Source organism: Tetranychus urticae, chromosome 3 (assembly GCF_039701765.1).
Source record: "Tetranychus urticae isolate SD_2017Ah chromosome 3, NJAU_TeUrti_SD_1.0, whole genome shotgun sequence".
NCBI lineage: Eukaryota > Metazoa > Arthropoda > Arachnida > Trombidiformes > Tetranychidae > Tetranychus > Tetranychus urticae.
This window is the reverse complement of record NC_142960.1, coordinates 52,648-71,881: the sequence shown is the minus strand read 5'-3', so window position 1 is coordinate 71,881 and position 19,234 is coordinate 52,648. Positions and strand designations below refer to the sequence as shown.

Here is a 19,234-nt window from a genome sequence, read left to right as displayed (position 1 = left end):
TTACTATGTTCTTAACCGTCTTTTAACGCTGAATTTGAAGGTGTAAGCACAATAAAATAATTCCTAATAGATCAGAAAATATAAGTGATTAAAATATTTTTTTTGGTTAACATGGGGCCTATGGGAGACATCCATGTACCCTTAAAAAAACAACTTTCTCTTACCTTTTGGAGATGTTTTTACTATGTTATTAACCGTCTTTTAACGCTGAATTTGAAGGTGTAAGCACAATAAAATAATTCCTAATAGATCAGAAAATATAAGTGATTAAAATATTTTTTTTGGTTAACATGGGGCCTATGGGAGACATCCATGTACCCTTAAAAAAATGACTGTCTCTTACCTTTTGGAGATGTTTTTACTATGTTATTAACCGTCTTTTAACGCTGAATTTGAAGGTGTAAGCACGGCTCAACTTTAGTATGACACCCCCCTCTGATCATGATGAAATTTTGCATACATACTTATTTTTGCATGAGAATTTTATTTATGAAGTCTCAACTTGCGGAAATCAGTACTTCCGGTTATACCGGAAATGGACGATATCTCAGCTAATACACAATATATTGGCGTGTCGTTAACGACGATGTATAGAACTCGACGCGATCTTTCGAATGATAGGTCACATGTGGAGAACGACGCATGCACAAAGAAAATATTCATGAAAATCGTTTAAAAGTCATATAAATTCACAATTGTCATTCAAAAACTGCCTAAATCCGTATGGATCACATGGTATGTGAACTTCTGTTATGCAACGCAACTGTTAACCGGCTAAAAAATGCCCGTAGCGCTTGGGAGGCCCTACCCCCACCCCTCTCTGCTTAGGTCACAACGGCGCGTAGCGCCGTTGTGACCTAAGCAGAGAGGGGTGGGGGTAGGGCCTCCCAAGCGCGCTCGGCTGCTTCGCAGCCTCGCATAGGCTCCTCGCCCTGTTACCCTTCAAGCTGAACTTGTATCAAAGCTAGTATCATATCGATAGCCAATAGGTAAATAGGCATAAAGCTTAAATTCTATCTATCTCTACGTTCAGAATTTACCGAAACCAAACTGAAAGAGATTAGATAAAATCAAGTTATTATCATACCAGAGCTCTGTTAGCGTTACCCGGCCAGTACCACGGGGAGGTAGAGTTGGATTTTACTGACCATCTCATCATCAGAGATCTCTCCACCAATGATGAGAGGTTTTAGAAGTTTTCCTTCTTCGTAGTTGGCTGTTTTTTAGGCCGCTCCAACCTGACTTATTCGCTTATTCAACGGGATAAGCTTTAGCAATGCATTCGAGAAGGTTTTCGAATGGATCAATATCTGGTCTTTTTTTACACCACCTTCTCCATTGATATTCAACTACGTAGTCAGCGTAATCGTCTCTGCTTACTCGCCTTTCACTGAAATAAGCCCGCATAGGTCGCCAGCTTGCTTCGATTCGATTTGTATGGACTCCTTCGGCGGTCACAAATTCCTTTTTGTGGTTGACTCTCTTATGGTCATAACCCATAGCGCTCAATCTGGAGTAGCCTAGCCATCCATCTGTATGAATTGTTGAACCTTGTTCAACATGCTTTTCTATTAAATCAGAAAGAATATCAGCGGTGCGCAAATTATCAGGGCAAACCTCCAATCGCAAATCTTCGGACCCATCTTCAATAATACCAAGGACCCAATGTCCCTCTATGAGTCTCCCGCGGTGGTACTTTCTTCGACCGAATTTGGCTTCATCAATCTGGACGATCTTGCCAGGTCCACCAATTTTGCCTCGTTCTTCTTCTTCCTCGGCAAAAGTTTCAGAAATTACTTCTCGGCATCGCCAGAAGTATTCAGCTACAGTTGCTGATGAAGCATTCGTCTCCTCTATTGCCTGCACATAACTCAGATCACGAGAATATGCGAACATTAGTCGAAGAATATTTTCGATTTTACAATTCTGGTTCTCAAACCAAGTACCCCAAGCGCAGCTCCTCTCAGATGGTCTACCAGATGTGTGCTGCTTCTTATGTGGGCAGCGGAAAGTTCCATAAGGCCCTCGATCAGGGTAAAGTTTCATGGCGCACCTATGTTGTGGGCATTCAAGGCTGGATCTCAATATCCCTTTCGATCGTGCGAAATCACAAGCAGCACCAGTGTTAATTATTTTTTCGAGTTCCCTATGGGACCAACGCATGACTAGAATGAAAAGTTTGTGTGGAGAGATTCAAAAATTAGATGTTAGCAGTTCAAAGAACAAAACAAAACTGAAGTAAATCACACTTTAGTTAAGACTTGATTCAAAAGAGTGCTGCCATCGAGCGAGTAATACTATAACCTTGCAAAACATTTTATATTCACTTATTCATCATTATCAGGCTTTAAGAAGGCTTTTTATCGGTTTTTAACCAATTTTATGAATATTTTCTTTGCGCATGCGTCGTTCTCCACATAAGACCTATCATTCGAAAGATCAAGTCGAGTTCTATACATCGTACTTAACGACACGCCAATATATTGTGTATTAGCTGAGATATCGTTCATTTCCGGTATAACCGGAAGTACTGATTTCCGCAAGTTGAGACTTCATCAATAAAATTTTCATGACAAAATAAGTATGTATGCAAAATTTCATCATGATCAGAGGGGGGTGTCATACTAAAGCCTTACCGTAAGCACAATAAAATAATTCCTAATAGATCAGAAAATATAAGTGATTAAAATATTTTTTTTGGTTAACATGGGGCCTATGGGAGACATCCATGTACCCTTAAAAAACAACTTTCTCTTACCTTTTGGAGATGTTTTTACTATGTTTTTAACCGTCTTTTAACGCTGAATTTGAAGGTGTAAGCACAATAAAATAATTCCTAATAGATCAGAAAATATAAGTGATTAAAATATTTTTTTTGGTTAACATGGGGCCTATGGGAGACATCCATGTACCCTTAAAAAAATGACTGTCTCTTACCTTTTGGAGATGTTTTTACTATGTTCTTAACCGTCTTTTAACGCTGAATTTGAAGGTGTAAGCACAATAAAATAATTCCTAATAGATCAGAAAATATAAGTGATTAAAATATTTTTTTTGGTTAACATGGGGCCTATGGGAGACATCCATGTACCCTTAAAAAACAACTTTCTCTTACCTTTTGGAGATGTTTTTACTATGTTTTTAACCGTCTTTTAACGCTGAATTTGAAGGTGTAAGCACAATAAAATAATTCCTAATAGATCAGAAAATATAAGTGATTAAAATATTTTTTTTGGTTAACATGGGGCCTATGGGAGACATCCATGTACCCTTAAAAAAACAACTTTCTCTTACCTTTTGGAGATGTTTTTACTATGTTATTAACCGTCTTTTAACGCTGAATTTGAAGGTGTAAGCACAATAAAATAATTCCTAATAGATCAGAAAATATAAGTGATTAAAATTCGTAATAGATTTTCACACAAAGTTAATGGTCTATGATCATACGTTTAAATCTAGATGTCGCTTTGGCTACATCTACTTCCGACTTATGAAAAGCGCGAATTTCAAATCTCCAATTATATTTTTTAATTTTTGGATCCGCAAGGTTTTGATGATTTGATCATATTTTCGGTTAAAAATGTATATATCGACAAATATAACTACTACCTAGATGATTCTTCGTGTCAGTGAAGTTCCATATGCAAAAAAACATTTTTCATCTGCAAATGACCTCAGTAGGTCAAAGGTCAAATTCCCGAAAAATGACCTTCGATGACCTTGAAAATTTGATACAGCCGGCGATTCGTTATGAACATTTATTACAGAAAGTATGAAGTTGTTACAAGCTTCCGTTCATGAGATATCGTGTTAACAGTAAAAACAAAAAGTGGATTTTCAAAATGGCATATCTGAGTTAAAATCTTCACTTCGTTTCACTACGCTCCGATAACTAATAAACAAAATCTGGGAAAATTATCATGAATCAGTGGAAGCAGGGCATTTTGGATACAAACCAACCCTAGCAAAGATAAAACAAGAATTTTTCTTTCCGAAAATGGAGGAAATAATTCAACAAAAAGTAGCTGCGTGCAAGCTTTGTCAACAATTTAAAAGTAAAACCACAAATGAAGGTAAAGCAAAGCCAATGCCGATAGCTAACAACCCAATGGAAAGGATACAAATCGATTTGACTGGTCCTTTTCCAGAATCAAAAATGGGTAAAAGAATGGTAATTGTAGCAGTAGATACATTAACCAGATATGCTTGGATAAAAGCCTACAAGAAAGGAACCTCAAAGGACATAATAAACTTTTTGAATTCAATTATTAATGTTCATGGAAATCCGAAAATGATTCAATCGGACAATGGAAGAAATCTAATTTCTAAAGAGGTCAAAGAATTTGCAGAAAGTAGAGCTATCAAGCTAATAAATTCAGCTCCCTACAGACCTCAAACTAATGGTTTAGTAGAGCGAGTTAATGGCATAATTGTTCAAAGAATAGCTATCTATGCTCAGAATGATGACAGTGAATGGGATAAAGATATTGCAAAAATTGCGTATTCATATAATACAGCGATAAAAACTGAACTTGGAAAGTCCCCATTTCACCTGATGTTCAATTATGAACCAAGGGGCACAATACACAATGAACTTGGTATTGACCCCAACTACAAAGAAGAAGATATCGTCCTAGCAAGGAAGATAATCAAAGAAAAATTAGAGAAAAGTTCAGAAAAGACTGCGGAAATGAGAAATAAAAGGTTAATCAAACCTAAATTAAAAAGAGGCGATTTTTGTACAATGAAGTACGTCTCAAATGGTCCGAAAAAGACTACGCAGAAATTTAAAGGTGAATTCGTGGTTCTGAATGCATATGATTCAACTGCTGAAATGCACAACCTGGATACAAAGAAAGTATCTGTGCAAAATTATAAAAGGATAAAGCAAATCTACATAGCAATACCATCGAATTTGGAAGCTATTTTAAAGAAATATCCTGAAAAGGTTAAACCAGAACCTAAAGAAAACCTGGAAGAAACTTCATCAGACGAAACTGAAATCTATGAAGTATCTGAAGCTTCAACATCAACAGAAGATGAAAAGGAGCAAGAACAACCTGAATCTAGTACAGAAATTGAAAAAGAAAAGAAAAATTCACCAACAAAGAAAAAGAGGAAATATGTCAGAAGAATATTTGAACCTCACAAAATGAAAACTAGATCAAGGAAAAGAGATTGTCATTAAGCGGATGCCGCTGGACAATCAGTAAAAAGAAAAACTAACAGCTAACAAAATTAAAAGAATCAAAAAGATTGTCATTAAGCGGATGCCGCTGGACAATCAGTAAAAAACTAACATCTAATACCTAAAGAATCAAAGAGATTGCCATGAAGCGGATGCCGCTGGACAATCACTAACAGTTAACACCTAAAGAATCAACTAAACTCATCATCATCATTTTAAAACATGATTTTAAACTCAAAAAGATTTTAAAGAATCAGAATTTTAAAAGAGAAAAGGTTTTAACTAATAAGAATTTTAAAGAAAAGCTAAAAGAATCAACGAGTCAAGTGGTAAAGCGGATGCCGCTGAAGAACTATTCGATCACTAATCAAAAGAAAGACTCGAAACAAGAAAACACTCACCAAATGAAGGATCTAACAAGAAACTCAAAGATAGAACACAAAAGAACACAGAATTGTGAACCAAAAAGCGGATGCCGCTGAGATTGGTATCACTGAAGGCTAAAACAAACAGTAAAAAGAAAACACAAAACACTTGAAAATTGTCCAAAAATGGTCCGAAATTTTCCGAATGGCAAGGCAAACAAAGTGACATCGAAATTGGAACCTCAATCAAAGACCAGATAAACCATCAAAAATAAAAAGACCTGATAATAAAAAGAAAAGAAAAGACAAAAAGCATTAGAAAAAGCTATCTATGGAAGCTTACTAATAGAACAAAAAGAGAAGAAATTTTGTCAAATTTTCTAAGATTTAAAGTTAACACAGCGGATGCCGCTTAGAGTTAACTTTAAGGGTCAATATTTTGGCCACAGCGGATGCCGCTTAAAAGGTCAAAATAAAAACCAATAAGAAATTCAACAAATTCAGAAAAATCTGATAAAGAAAAAGCTGAATAAAATGAACTTATCTCATGGGAGTCCAAAGGGGAAATGGCTGTAACTAAGACAATAGAAGGTTACGCCCCTCAATTAGTCAAACCCACTGGTCATAGAGGGCAGCAATTATGAAAAAGGCTTGAGAAGGTTAACCGCCATATTAGCGAGTCAATCAGTCACACTTGTCACCTCATGGTAATTATATTGTTAATTATAATTGTGTTTAAATTAATTTCTAACTGCGGCTGCCGCATTGAAATTAATTAAAATTAAGTTAATTGTTTAAGCGGATGCCGCTGTATTAACTTAATAAGTGCCTTCACCAAAAATTAATCAACAAATTAGTGAAAAATTAAGTCAAAAAGAAAAATTGTTCTATTCTAATTTTCTATCTTGTGTTACCTTCTGAGACATTTAAAAGTCAAGTTAAAGTGTTGCTTTTGAAAAAAGTGTTTGTTAGTTAATTACATTAAGAGGCATCCTCTGGTAATTAACTAATCGTGATCAACATAAACAGTAAAAGTGAAACGAATTGGTGAAAAATTAGAGCAAAACTCTGAGTAGACAAGCGGCTGCCGCTGAGTCTAACTCAATAAGTGAAAGTGAGTGCCATCAAAAGCTTTTCGAACTTTGAATATTTTCTATTCAACATTAAGAGTAATCAGTTCTGACCAAAGCGGCTGCCGCTGAGTCAAACTGAACTCTGAAACAACTTTAGAGAAAGATTTCTCAAAATTAAAGAATAGAAATTAGTGAAAAGCGAAAGAGAAATTCGAAAGAGAATTCTCTAACTCAACTGTGATAAACTGTGAATAACTTCAACTGTGATAAAGTATTCCGGCAACAATTAAACTAAAGTGATTTAATACTCATTATTGTAAATTAAATCATCATTCACAACTCAACTTTCACACTCATCAAATCACAATTGAAACCTGAATTATGGAGCGTCAATATTTCCCTGGCAAACGAGATGATCTCACAGTTTGGATTACTGATCGAATCTTTTCGAGACTCAAAACTTCTGAAGTTGAAAAGATGGCTTTCCTGAAAAATTTTATTGCTGGATTTACGCTGGTGAAATACGATAGGAATATTATTACGGATTATCTGGATGAAGTTCTTTGCAAACTCTGTGGACACATCGCCTGTAGAACCTACGCCTGTGAGAATTGTGCTGGTTTTTACTGCGAAGATTGTGCAAAAATTTTGGTTGAAATTTTCAAACACATTGGAAGAAGTCGCCCACTGAATAATGAATCGCCCTATCGAGAAGTATTCTACTGCATGAAATGTCCTGCTTTGGAAACGAGACCAAGAATTACCAATGTTGCACAAAGGATTCGGAATTTATACAAGGGAATTGAAGTCAGATGTCGAAATTACGATTGTGAATTCGAAGGAGATTACATGAAAGTACTCAATCATATGGCGAGAAATGAATGTAAAGTCTCTATGAAAGCTGCTAAAATTAACATGAAAACTTTTCATGACATTGGAAGGAAACATTATCCTTTGGAGTTTCCGATGGAAATCGACTATCCCTTGGCTAATCGAATCAATACAAATTATGTGGCTAAATTAACTGCTCAATTGGTAACTGCACTCGACAATGATTATGATACTTTATATGGAGCTAAATTTCCTAAAGGAAAACAAGGTGCTGTCAGAATTAGTCCGATTCCGCCACTACAAAGACATCAAAGTTTGGTCCCTAAATCAATTCCAAACCTTAAACAAGCGGCTGCCGCTGAACGTTTTAGGTATAAGGAAAAGAAGGATAGAGAATACGAAATTTGGCAAAAAGCAGTTATTGGCGAACCAAGCAAACAAAAGGAAATTGATGATGAACCTATTGATTGGTCTGAATTTGCTCACAACAAAAACTTGGCTCCACCGAATGCAAGAGTTCGAACTAGCCCGATTGATTGGGAAAAACAAAAGGAGCGATCATTTCATAAGGAAATGGCAGAACTTAAAAGAAAAGAAGAAGAGGCAAAGAAGAATCCTAAACCAGTTCCAGATCCAATTAAAGAAAAAGAGAAAGCGATTCGAGAAGCAGAAGCAGAGCGTAAAATAAAAGAGAGAGATGCACAACTAAAACAGATGAACAAAAGTCTTGCTAGCAAACTTCTTGAACATCTTAGTTTTGATTCAATATTAAAACCTGCTGAAAAGCAAAAAGGGGAAGAAACCTCAAAGCGGCTGCCGCTGAAGGAATCTGAACCTGAACCTGAAAAACAAAAAGAAGTGCCTCCTCAAATTGAACCAGTTCCATCAACATCGAAACAAGCTGATGAACAAGAAAAGCTCGCTGCTCTAGTAAATGTCATTGCTGAAAATCGAAACAAAGATAACCCTCAAACATTGACAACTCTCATTGAAGCTGTCACTTGTACTCCACCTGAACCTGTAAATGAAGTTGAAGTTGAAACTGAACTTGATGATGACTTACCAGATGTATTCAAACCTTTAATTATCAATACTGAAGAAGTTTCTGTAATTGATCAAATTTTATCTGGAGGTGAAGCTATTGATTGGGACTTAGAAGAACATTTACCTGAAACCAAAGAAAACAAAGAAGCCAAAGAAACTGAAAAATCTAGTCAATCAGACAATCAATCAAGTCAATCAGAAACCCAATCAAGTCAACAATCAACAAAAGAAAATAATCAAAATAAAACAATTAATGCAGTGGAGGAAGAGTCAAATACACCTAAAAGAAAATTTTCAGAACTGGACAGAGGTTATCTTGCGAAGCGATCATCCGAGCCAAAACAAAAACGATCGAAAAAGGAAATAATTGAAAAGCTCAACAAGAAGGAGTAAAAGAAAGAACAATTGAATGGCGATTAAAACGAAGCGAAACTCGAGAAAAAGAAAATGAACGTCGAAGAGTACAACGAGAGCGAAAAATGCAGAAAATTGTGAACTCGATTTCAAATGTTAGTGGACATATTACTGCTGGAGTTCATCAAAAGCGAATTAATGAAGCAATTGGCAAGCTGAATAAAGAAGGAAAAAGAGTCTGTGGTATTGACATTGAGAAGATTCCTGTCAAAACTGTTATGTACGGAATTAAACAAATGCCGGTATGGATTGGAATTGTCGATGCTGCTGGTAATCCTAGACTCAATAAAATAATTCGCTATCCAAGAGATTCTGTTGTCGACATTGGAACTGCATTTCATGGTCTAACTTGGGATCATGTACAAAACGCTCAATCATTGAATGATGTCCGCCAAGAAGTTATTGAAATTTTACATCAATATCAAATCATTTGCGTCGCTGGTGGAAAAGATGATTTTATGTCATTATGTTTTAATGAAGAAGATTGGGAAGAGATTCGACCTAAACTAAGAGACGTTAATCAATATTATAATCCAAGAATCGAGCAAAAACAATTATTCGCTCTACTTTATTCAACTTTCTTATTCTTTCAAAAGATAATTCAGGATGGAGCTCACTCACCAATAATCGATGCAACTTATACTGTTTTGTTATATTTAATTGATCACGAACAATTTGAAGATACAGCTAATGAAATCAAAGATGATGTACTAACCAAACGCCCTTATGCAAATTATATTTATCCACAAAATACTCAAATGGCTGGACTACTGCGAAATGTAATGTACATAATTAAGAATTGGCCTGAAGACTTAAGGAAGAAAGCAGTTGCCTCATGAAAATGGAGTCCAAGCTACAATCGACATGATTTTCTAATTGGAGATAAAATATTGAGACCACCGTATTCGATGGACATCAATGCATTATTTGCAAAATGGAGAAGATGGTGAACTTCCGTGGCGTGTTGCTCAAAATTCATCGACATGCTAATGGCAATGAATATTTCGCCTTCAAAATCACACGGAATTTCAGTCAACCAAGGGGCTATGTTAGGGATATAGTATTAATTATGGTTAGTAAGGGTCAGCTTAGCTAGCTTACTCATCACTTGGCTATCTTAGTCAATGGCTAGCTATCTGACGTCAGAGATAAATTAGAGTATAAAAGATAAACCAAAAGCACATTTAATTCAGTCTTGTATTAGTCTAAGTTTACACTTGTTATTAATAACTTCTTTTCTCATTTATTTGTCACCCTTCATTATTAACCCCACATTTATTAACCCTCAGTATTTATTTCAAAACCTTAATAAAGTTAATTTACATTACTAAGTCACATCGGTCCTCCCTGAGCGAGTCTTATTTATGGTCAATGTTTTTATGTCACCTTCCTCAACATAAAATGGTGGAGATGCCGCGTCTCTGACTTGGTTCTGTGACAAAATTAACTTTGTGCCCTTTCTAAGGTCATATTAAGGAATTTGAAACCGAGGCTGCCTCGTATCTATTCCTAACTCAACGTTCTCTGAACAAGGTTTAGTGAATAGGAGCGCTAATACGCGGCTGCCGCATAAAAAGCCTCCTTAAACCTCTGGTTAGTTGTGCTTTACAATTCTTGAGAAAGTGAAGAAGACAACAGCGGCTGCCGCTTAGTCTTCTGACCGATCTCAAGAATACTGGGATAGTTCTCTGAACTATATTGTGTTAATATAAAAGTGGATATATTTGAAGAAGTGGCGTCAACAAGTGAAGAGAAACAAGAAGTTGAAACCTGGTTCATTAATCTCAACAAAATATTGAACCCTTTAGTAGAAATGAATACCTACGCTAATTTCGACAAGATTAAACTAATTGAAATCGCCACACAATTAGGCTTTAAAAATCCTGACGACTTTACTGCTGAAGTATTATTAGCTAAAGTCATTGATGCCCACAAGATTCAACAGATTTATGATGGTATAGTTCCTAATGTAAAACCCGAATCAACAATTTATGAAGTTAAAAAGCCTTGGGATGTAGCTGTTAAATTAAGAGAAAATGGATTTTCTGAAGATGTAATTGGTGCTTTAGTTACAAGTGGAATCAGAGAAATTGAACATTTAAAATATATCACTAAACAATCTATGATTGCTAGTAATATAAACGCTATGCAAGCTGATAGATTGGTAGCTTTATATGGGAAAAAGCCTGATCCAGAAGTTCAAATGATTAACTCGTACACGAATGGTGACTCAAGGATTCTAAGTAATAAAGCCTCAGCAAGAATAAGAGTTCAACAAATAAGATGGCCATTTAAAAAAGAGGGAAAACAATTGCCCTTCCACGTGTTCATAGATACCCTTGAACATGATATGAGAATGGCTGATCCAACTAAAAGAGAATGGGTTGATTTCCTAAGAGGAACTCTGAACGATGAATCAAGAAAAGTAGCTGAAGACATTATTAAAGAGGAACCTGAAATCGAGTACGAAAGCTTCAAAATTAAATTACTCAAAAGAGTCGTAACTAGCAAAGATCGAATTAACGCCTACACAACACTCAAGAGCTTAGTTTTTGATATCAACACTGGTGATATTAACAAACATATAACTTTAGTTAAAGAACAAGTACGAAGAATAGACCCAACGGTAACTAATGAAATGTTCATATTAACCTTATTGAACACTTTCCCTTGGAATCTATGTACTGAAATTATGGAACATTTAGACTACAATGATAAAGCTGAAGATCAAATCATTGGAAGAATAGGCATCAAGCAGGTAAATTTAAAGACTAAGAAAACTGAAAGACCGGATTATCAAAAGACTCCAGAAAGAAAGAAATTTTATGAATCAAAATTCAATGAGAGATCAAGGTCAAAGAAGTGGTGTAGTCAATGTAAAAAGACTAATCATAATACAATAGACTGCTATTTTAAAAAGAAAGATAACTCAAATCAAAGCCAATCACCAAATAAGCCAACAAATCAAGCATCATCTTCAAATCAAATTGGACTTTTAAACGCTAATTCAGGAAATCTTAAGTTTGATATTGACAAACCTCTCGATCCAAACAATGCTAATCTTAAACAAGTTCAAGAATTAATTCAAAGAACTAACAAATCTTCAGTTCAAAAATTAGAAGAAAACAATTCGAAAGGTCAATCAGTTATCTATCCTATCATTGATATAAGAGAAAGGTCAACAAATACAGAGCTAAAGACACTGTTGGATACAGGAGCCTGCACTTCATTAATCAGTGAAGAAACTGCAAAAAGATTAAATCTACAAACTTATCCGATTGAAGTCAAGTTTACAGGAGTAAGCGACTCAAGGATAACCTGCACTAAATGTGTTCCATTGAAATTATATTCTGGACACAGAATCAGAATGATGGCTGCCTACGTTATCCCTAACTTGAACAATGAATTGTTGTTCGGTGTCAATGTAATCAGTTATACAAACGCTCAAATCATTGGCCAAGGAGAAGATAACCCTTTTAAAGTTAGAAGATATCGAGATGGAATGATGGAAACCTACGATGTCGAGATTGAAAAACCAAATCAAGCAGAAATTGAAATCTTATTCAAGTCATGGTTCGGAGAAAATTATGATCCAAAGAAACTAAAGTCAATGAACGAACTGACTACTGATACTGAAAGAATAATAGATGCATATCCTGAAGATTCAAATATAATAGCATTAGTCCGAGAACTTCCAGTGAAAAGAGAAGATTTTCCTAATCAAATTGATGATGTTGAAAAAGCTTTGAAGGCTACAATAAATCCTGAGTTATCACAGTATGATCAGCAGAAATTATTTAAAGTATTGTTGGAAAATAAAGACGCGTTCTCTAAATCGCCTTACGATTTAGGTTGTGTTCCAGCAAAAGTCTGTAATATCAGAATCAATATTGGCGATAAGCCAATTCCAAAGAAAAAGCCATTTCGACTTCAAGAAAAAGTCAGAATGGAATTAAGAAATATTGTCAATGATTTAATATCAAACAATATTGTTGAAAAATCAAGAGCAGGAGGTGGTGCACCAGCTTTCGTAGTGCCTAAACCTAATGGTACATGGAGGATGGTAATTAGTTATGTTGAATTAAACAAACTAATTGAAAAAAGAGTATACCCAATGCCTAACATAGATGACGCGATCAATATGCTTAGGGGGAATAAATACTTTACTACTCTAGATCTAGCACAAGGCTATTATCAAATCGAGCTACCAGAAAGTGAACGAGATAAAACTAGTTTCGTCACAGAAGAGGGTTGTTTTAGATTTAAACGACTACCAATGGGACTTGCAGACTCGCCAGCTTATTTTCAAGAATGTATTAACGCAGTTCTAGGAGACCTAAGATACACTTGCTGTCTAGGATACTTCGATGATATACCTATTTTTGGAAGGACGATTGATGAACTATGCGATAATATGAATAAAGTCTGTCAAGCATTAAGAAAGTATGGATTCAAATCAAGAATCTCAAAATTAAGAACTGGAGCTACAGAATTTGTATGCCTAGGACACTTAGTGTCAGGAAAAACGGTCAAACCAGATCCAAAGAAGATCGAAAGAGTGAAAAACCTAAAACCGCCAACCTCATTGCTTCAAGTGAGATCTCAATTGGGATTGTTCAATTATTTCTCACGATTCATAAAGGATTACGCACAAACCTCATCATGTCTATCAGAGCTGTGTAAAAACAAATATAAAGGAATTCAATTTGCACTAAATGCAGAACAATTAGCAGCCTGGAAGAAATTAAAAGAGGCGTTAATGAAAGAATGTTCTTTAACGCATTTCGATCCTAACAAGGAAATAAAAATGATGGTGGATGCATCAGCAGTCGCTATCGGAGGAGTGCTAACCCAAAAAGAGGAAGAAGATTGGAAACCTGTCTACTTCTTCGGCACAAAGTTGCAAAAGCATCAAAGAGGTTACACTACAACAGAGAAAGAAGCTTTGGCTGTAGTGTATGCTTGCCTAAAATTTCAGAATTATCTGAGATACAAAAAGTTCACCATAGTGACTGATCATCATGCACTATGTGTGTTCAAAAAGAAAATGTTCAAGGCACCAAGACTAATGAGATGGCAAGCATTACTTGGTGACTTCGATTTTGAGGTGGAATATCTAAAAGGAGAAAAGCATCCTACAGACTGTCTATCAAGGTCAAATGAATGGGCTCATAGAGCTGAAGGTGAATTAAGAGATGATCATTATGACAAATACCTCAATCAACTAAACCTTGAACAAGTTCTACATCCAAATAAAAATGATTTCGCTATCTATGACCAAGGTCTAGAAGAGTCCAAACATATAATCAAAGCGGCTGCCGCTGAATTATATGTGGACATAATGATGGATGAGAACATAAATGGAGAGGCGATTCGAGAAAATCTAATCTTCAACTTAAGTTTACCAAGAATCGAAAAAGATTTAATGAGTGAACTAAGAAAATATCAAGAAGCTGATTCAAGATGTACATTCATAAAGAATGAACTAAATGAAGAAAAACAAGTAAAGAAATTCCAGACAAAAGATGGGATATTGTTCAAAATTAATAAGGACAAACCTCCAAAGTATTATCTACCTGATAAACTAATAAACAAAATCTGGGAAAATTATCATGAATCAGTGGAAGCAGGGCATTTTGGATACAAACCAACCCTAGCAAAGATAAAACAAGAATTTTTCTTTCCGAAAATGGAGGAAATAATTCAACAAAAAGTAGCTGCGTGCAAGCTTTGTCAACAATTTAAAAGTAAAACCACAAATGAAGGTAAAGCAAAGCCAATGCCGATAGCTAACAACCCAATGGAAAGGATACAAATCGATTTGACTGGTCCTTTTCCAGAATCAAAAATGGGTAAAAGAATGGTAATTGTAGCAGTAGATACATTAACCAGATATGCTTGGATAAAAGCCTACAAGAAAGGAACCTCAAAGGACATAATAAACTTTTTGAATTCAATTATTAATGTTCATGGAAATCCGAAAATGATTCAATCGGACAATGGAAGAAATCTAATTTCTAAAGAGGTCAAAGAATTTGCAGAAAGTAGAGCTATCAAGCTAATAAATTCAGCTCCCTACAGACCTCAAACTAATGGTTTAGTAGAGCGAGTTAATGGCATAATTGTTCAAAGAATAGCTATCTATGCTCAGAATGATGACAGTGAATGGGATAAAGATATTGCAAAAATTGCGTATTCATATAATACAGCGATAAAAACTGAACTTGGAAAGTCCCCATTTCACCTGATGTTCAATTATGAACCAAGGGGCACAATACACAATGAACTTGGTATTGACCCCAACTACAAAGAAGAAGATATCGTCCTAGCAAGGAAGATAATCAAAGAAAAATTAGAGAAAAGTTCAGAAAAGACTGCGGAAATGAGAAATAAAAGGTTAATCAAACCTAAATTAAAAAGAGGCGATTTTTGTACAATGAAGTACGTCTCAAATGGTCCGAAAAAGACTACGCAGAAATTTAAAGGTGAATTCGTGGTTCTGAATGCATATGATTCAACTGCTGAAATGCACAACCTGGATACAAAGAAAGTATCTGTGCAAAATTATAAAAGGATAAAGCAAATCTACATAGCAATACCATCGAATTTGGAAGCTATTTTAAAGAAATATCCTGAAAAGGTTAAACCAGAACCTAAAGAAAACCTGGAAGAAACTTCATCAGACGAAACTGAAATCTATGAAGTATCTGAAGCTTCAACATCAACAGAAGATGAAAAGGAGCAAGAACAACCTGAATCTAGTACAGAAATTGAAAAAGAAAAGAAAAATTCACCAACAAAGAAAAAGAGGAAATATGTCAGAAGAATATTTGAACCTCACAAAATGAAAACTAGATCAAGGAAAAGAGATTGTCATTAAGCGGATGCCGCTGGACAATCAGTAAAAAGAAAAACTAACAGCTAACAAAATTAAAAGAATCAAAAAGATTGTCATTAAGCGGATGCCGCTGGACAATCAGTAAAAAACTAACATCTAATACCTAAAGAATCAAAGAGATTGCCATGAAGCGGATGCCGCTGGACAATCACTAACAGTTAACACCTAAAGAATCAACTAAACTCATCATCATCATTTTAAAACATGATTTTAAACTCAAAAAGATTTTAAAGAATCAGAATTTTAAAAGAGAAAAGGTTTTAACTAATAAGAATTTTAAAGAAAAGCTAAAAGAATCAACGAGTCAAGTGGTAAAGCGGATGCCGCTGAAGAACTATTCGATCACTAATCAAAAGAAAGACTCGAAACAAGAAAACACTCACCAAATGAAGGATCTAACAAGAAACTCAAAGATAGAACACAAAAGAACACAGAATTGTGAACCAAAAAGCGGATGCCGCTGAGATTGGTATCACTGAAGGCTAAAACAAACAGTAAAAAGAAAACACAAAACACTTGAAAATTGTCCAAAAATGGTCCGAAATTTTCCGAATGGCAAGGCAAACAAAGTGACATCGAAATTGGAACCTCAATCAAAGACCAGATAAACCATCAAAAATAAAAAGACCTGATAATAAAAAGAAAAGAAAAGACAAAAAGCATTAGAAAAAGCTATCTATGGAAGCTTACTAATAGAACAAAAAGAGAAGAAATTTTGTCAAATTTTCTAAGATTTAAAGTTAACACAGCGGATGCCGCTTAGAGTTAACTTTAAGGGACAATATTTTGGCCACAGCGGATGCCGCTTAAAAGGTCAAAATAAAAACCAATAAGAAATTCAACAAATTCAGAAAAATCTGATAAAGAAAAAGCTGAATAAAATGAACTTATCTCATGGGAGTCCAAAGGGGAAATGGCTGTAACTAAGACAATAGAAGGTTACGCCCCTCAATTAGTCAAACCCACTGGTCATAGAGGGCAGCAATTATGAAAAAGGCTTGAGAAGGTTAACCGCCATATTAGCGAGTCAATCAGTCACACTTGTCACCTCATGGTAATTATATTGTTAATTATAATTGTGTTTAAATTAATTTCTAACTGCGGCTGCCGCATTGAAATTAATTAAAATTAAGTTAATTGTTTAAGCGGATGCCGCTGTATTAACTTAATAAGTGCCTTCACCAAAAATTAATCAACAAATTAGTGAAAAATTAAGTCAAAAAGAAAAATTGTTCTATTCTAATTTTCTATCTTGTGTTACCTTCTGAGACATTTAAAAGTCAAGTTAAAGTGTTGCTTTTGAAAAAAGTGTTTGTTAGTTAATTACATTAAGAGGCATCCTCTGGTAATTAACTAATCGTGATCAACATAAACAGTAAAAGTGAAACGAATTGGTGAAAAATTAGAGCAAAACTCTGAGTAGACAAGCGGCTGCCGCTGAGTCTAACTCAATAAGTGAAAGTGAGTGCCATCAAAAGCTTTTCGAACTTTGAATATTTTCTATTCAACATTAAGAGTAATCAGTTCTGACCAAAGCGGCTGCCGCTGAGTCAAACTGAACTCTGAAACAACTTTAGAGAAAGATTTCTCAAAATTAAAGAATAGAAATTAGTGAAAAGCGAAAGAGAAATTCGAAAGAGAATTCTCTAACTCAACTGTGATAAACTGTGAATAACTTCAACTGTGATAAAGTATTCCGGCAACAATTAAACTAAAGTGATTTAATACTCATTATTGTAAATTAAATCATCATTCACAACTCAACTTTCACACTCATCAAATCACAATTGAAACCTGAATTATGGAGCGTCAATATTTCCCTGGCAAACGAGATGATCTCACAGTTTGGATTACTGATCGAATCTTTTCGAGACTCAAAACTTCTGAAGTTGAAAAGATGGCTTTCCTGAAAAATTTTATTGCTGGATTTACGCTGGTGAAATACGATAGGAATATTATTACGGATTATCTGGATGAAGTTCTTTGCAAACTCTGTGGACACATCGCCTGTAGAACCTACGCCTGTGAGAATTGTGCTGGTTTTTACTGCGAAGATTGTGCAAAAATTTTGGTTGAAATTTTCAGACACATTGGAAGAAGTCGCCCACTGAATAATGAATCGCCCTATCGAGAAGTATTCTACTGCATGAAATGTCCTGCTTTGGAAACGAGACCAAGAATTACCAATGTTGCACAAAGGATTCGGAATTTATACAAGGGAATTGAAGTCAGATGTCGAAATTACGATTGTGAATTCGAAGGAGATTACATGAAAGTACTCAATCATATGGCGAGAAATGAATGTAAAGTCTCTATGAAAGCTGCTAAAATTAACATGAAAACTTTTCATGACATTGGAAGGAAACATTATCCTTTGGAGTTTCCGATGGAAATCGACTATCCCTTGGCTAATCGAATCAATACAAATTATGTGGCTAAATTAACTGCTCAATTGGTAACTGCACTCGACAATGATTATGATACTTTATATGGAGCTAAATTTCCTAAAGGAAAACAAGGTGCTGTCAGAATTAGTCCGATTCCGCCACTACAAAGACATCAAAGTTTGGTCCCTAAATCAATTCCAAACCTTAAACAAGCGGCTGCCGCTGAACGTTTTAGGTATAAGGAAAAGAAGGATAGAGAATACGAAATTTGGCAAAAAGCAGTTATTGGCGAACCAAGCAAACAAAAGGAAATTGATGATGAACCTATTGATTGGTCTGAATTTGCTCACAACAAAAACTTGGCTCCACCGAATGCAAGAGTTCGAACTAGCCCGATTGATTGGGAAAAACAAAAGGAGCGATCATTTCATAAGGAAATGGCAGAACTTAAAAGAAAAGAAGAAGAGGCAAAGAAGAATCCTAAACCAGTTCCAGATCCAATTAAAGAAAAAGAGAAAGCGATTCGAGAAGCAGAAGCAGAGCGTAAAATAAAAGAGAGAGATGCACAACTAAAACAGATGAACAAAAGTCTTGCTAGCAAACTTCTTGAACATCTTAGTTTTGATTCAATATTAAAACCTGCTGAAAAGCAAAAAGGGGAAGAAACCTCAAAGCGGCTGCCGCTGAAGGAATCTGAACCTGAACCTGAAAAACAAAAAGAAGTGCCTCCTCAAATTGAACCAGTTCCATCAACATCGAAACAAGCTGATGAACAAGAAAAGCTCGCTGCTCTAGTAAATGTCATTGCTGAAAATCGAAACAAAGATAACCCTCAAACATTGACAACTCTCATTGAAGCTGTCACTTGTACTCCACCTGAACCTGTAAATGAAGTTGAAGTTGAAACTGAACTTGATGATGACTTACCAGATGTATTCAAACCTTTAATTATCAATACTGAAGAAGTTTCTGTAATTGATCAAATTTTATCTGGAGGTGAAGCTATTGATTGGGACTTAGAAGAACATTTACCT

General features: G+C 35.3%; 1 protein-coding gene across 1 annotated transcript; it reads left to right on the top strand.

Moving 5' to 3' along the window:
• The first annotated feature begins 8,980 nt into the window (after positions 1 to 8,980).
• On the top strand, positions 8,981 to 9,754 carry LOC149093105 (uncharacterized). Its single transcript, XM_089268718.1, has one exon. It carries the CDS (start codon positions 8,981 to 8,983, stop codon positions 9,752 to 9,754), a length of 774 nt encoding a protein of 257 aa, XP_089124844.1.
• The last annotated feature ends 9,480 nt before the right edge of the window (positions 9,755 to 19,234 follow it).

What these genes read in the sequence shown, in the direction of transcription:
- LOC149093105 (XM_089268718.1), top strand. Translation starts at nt 8,981, where the DNA reads ATGCAGAAAATTGTGAACTCGATTTCAAATGTTAGTGGACATATTACT.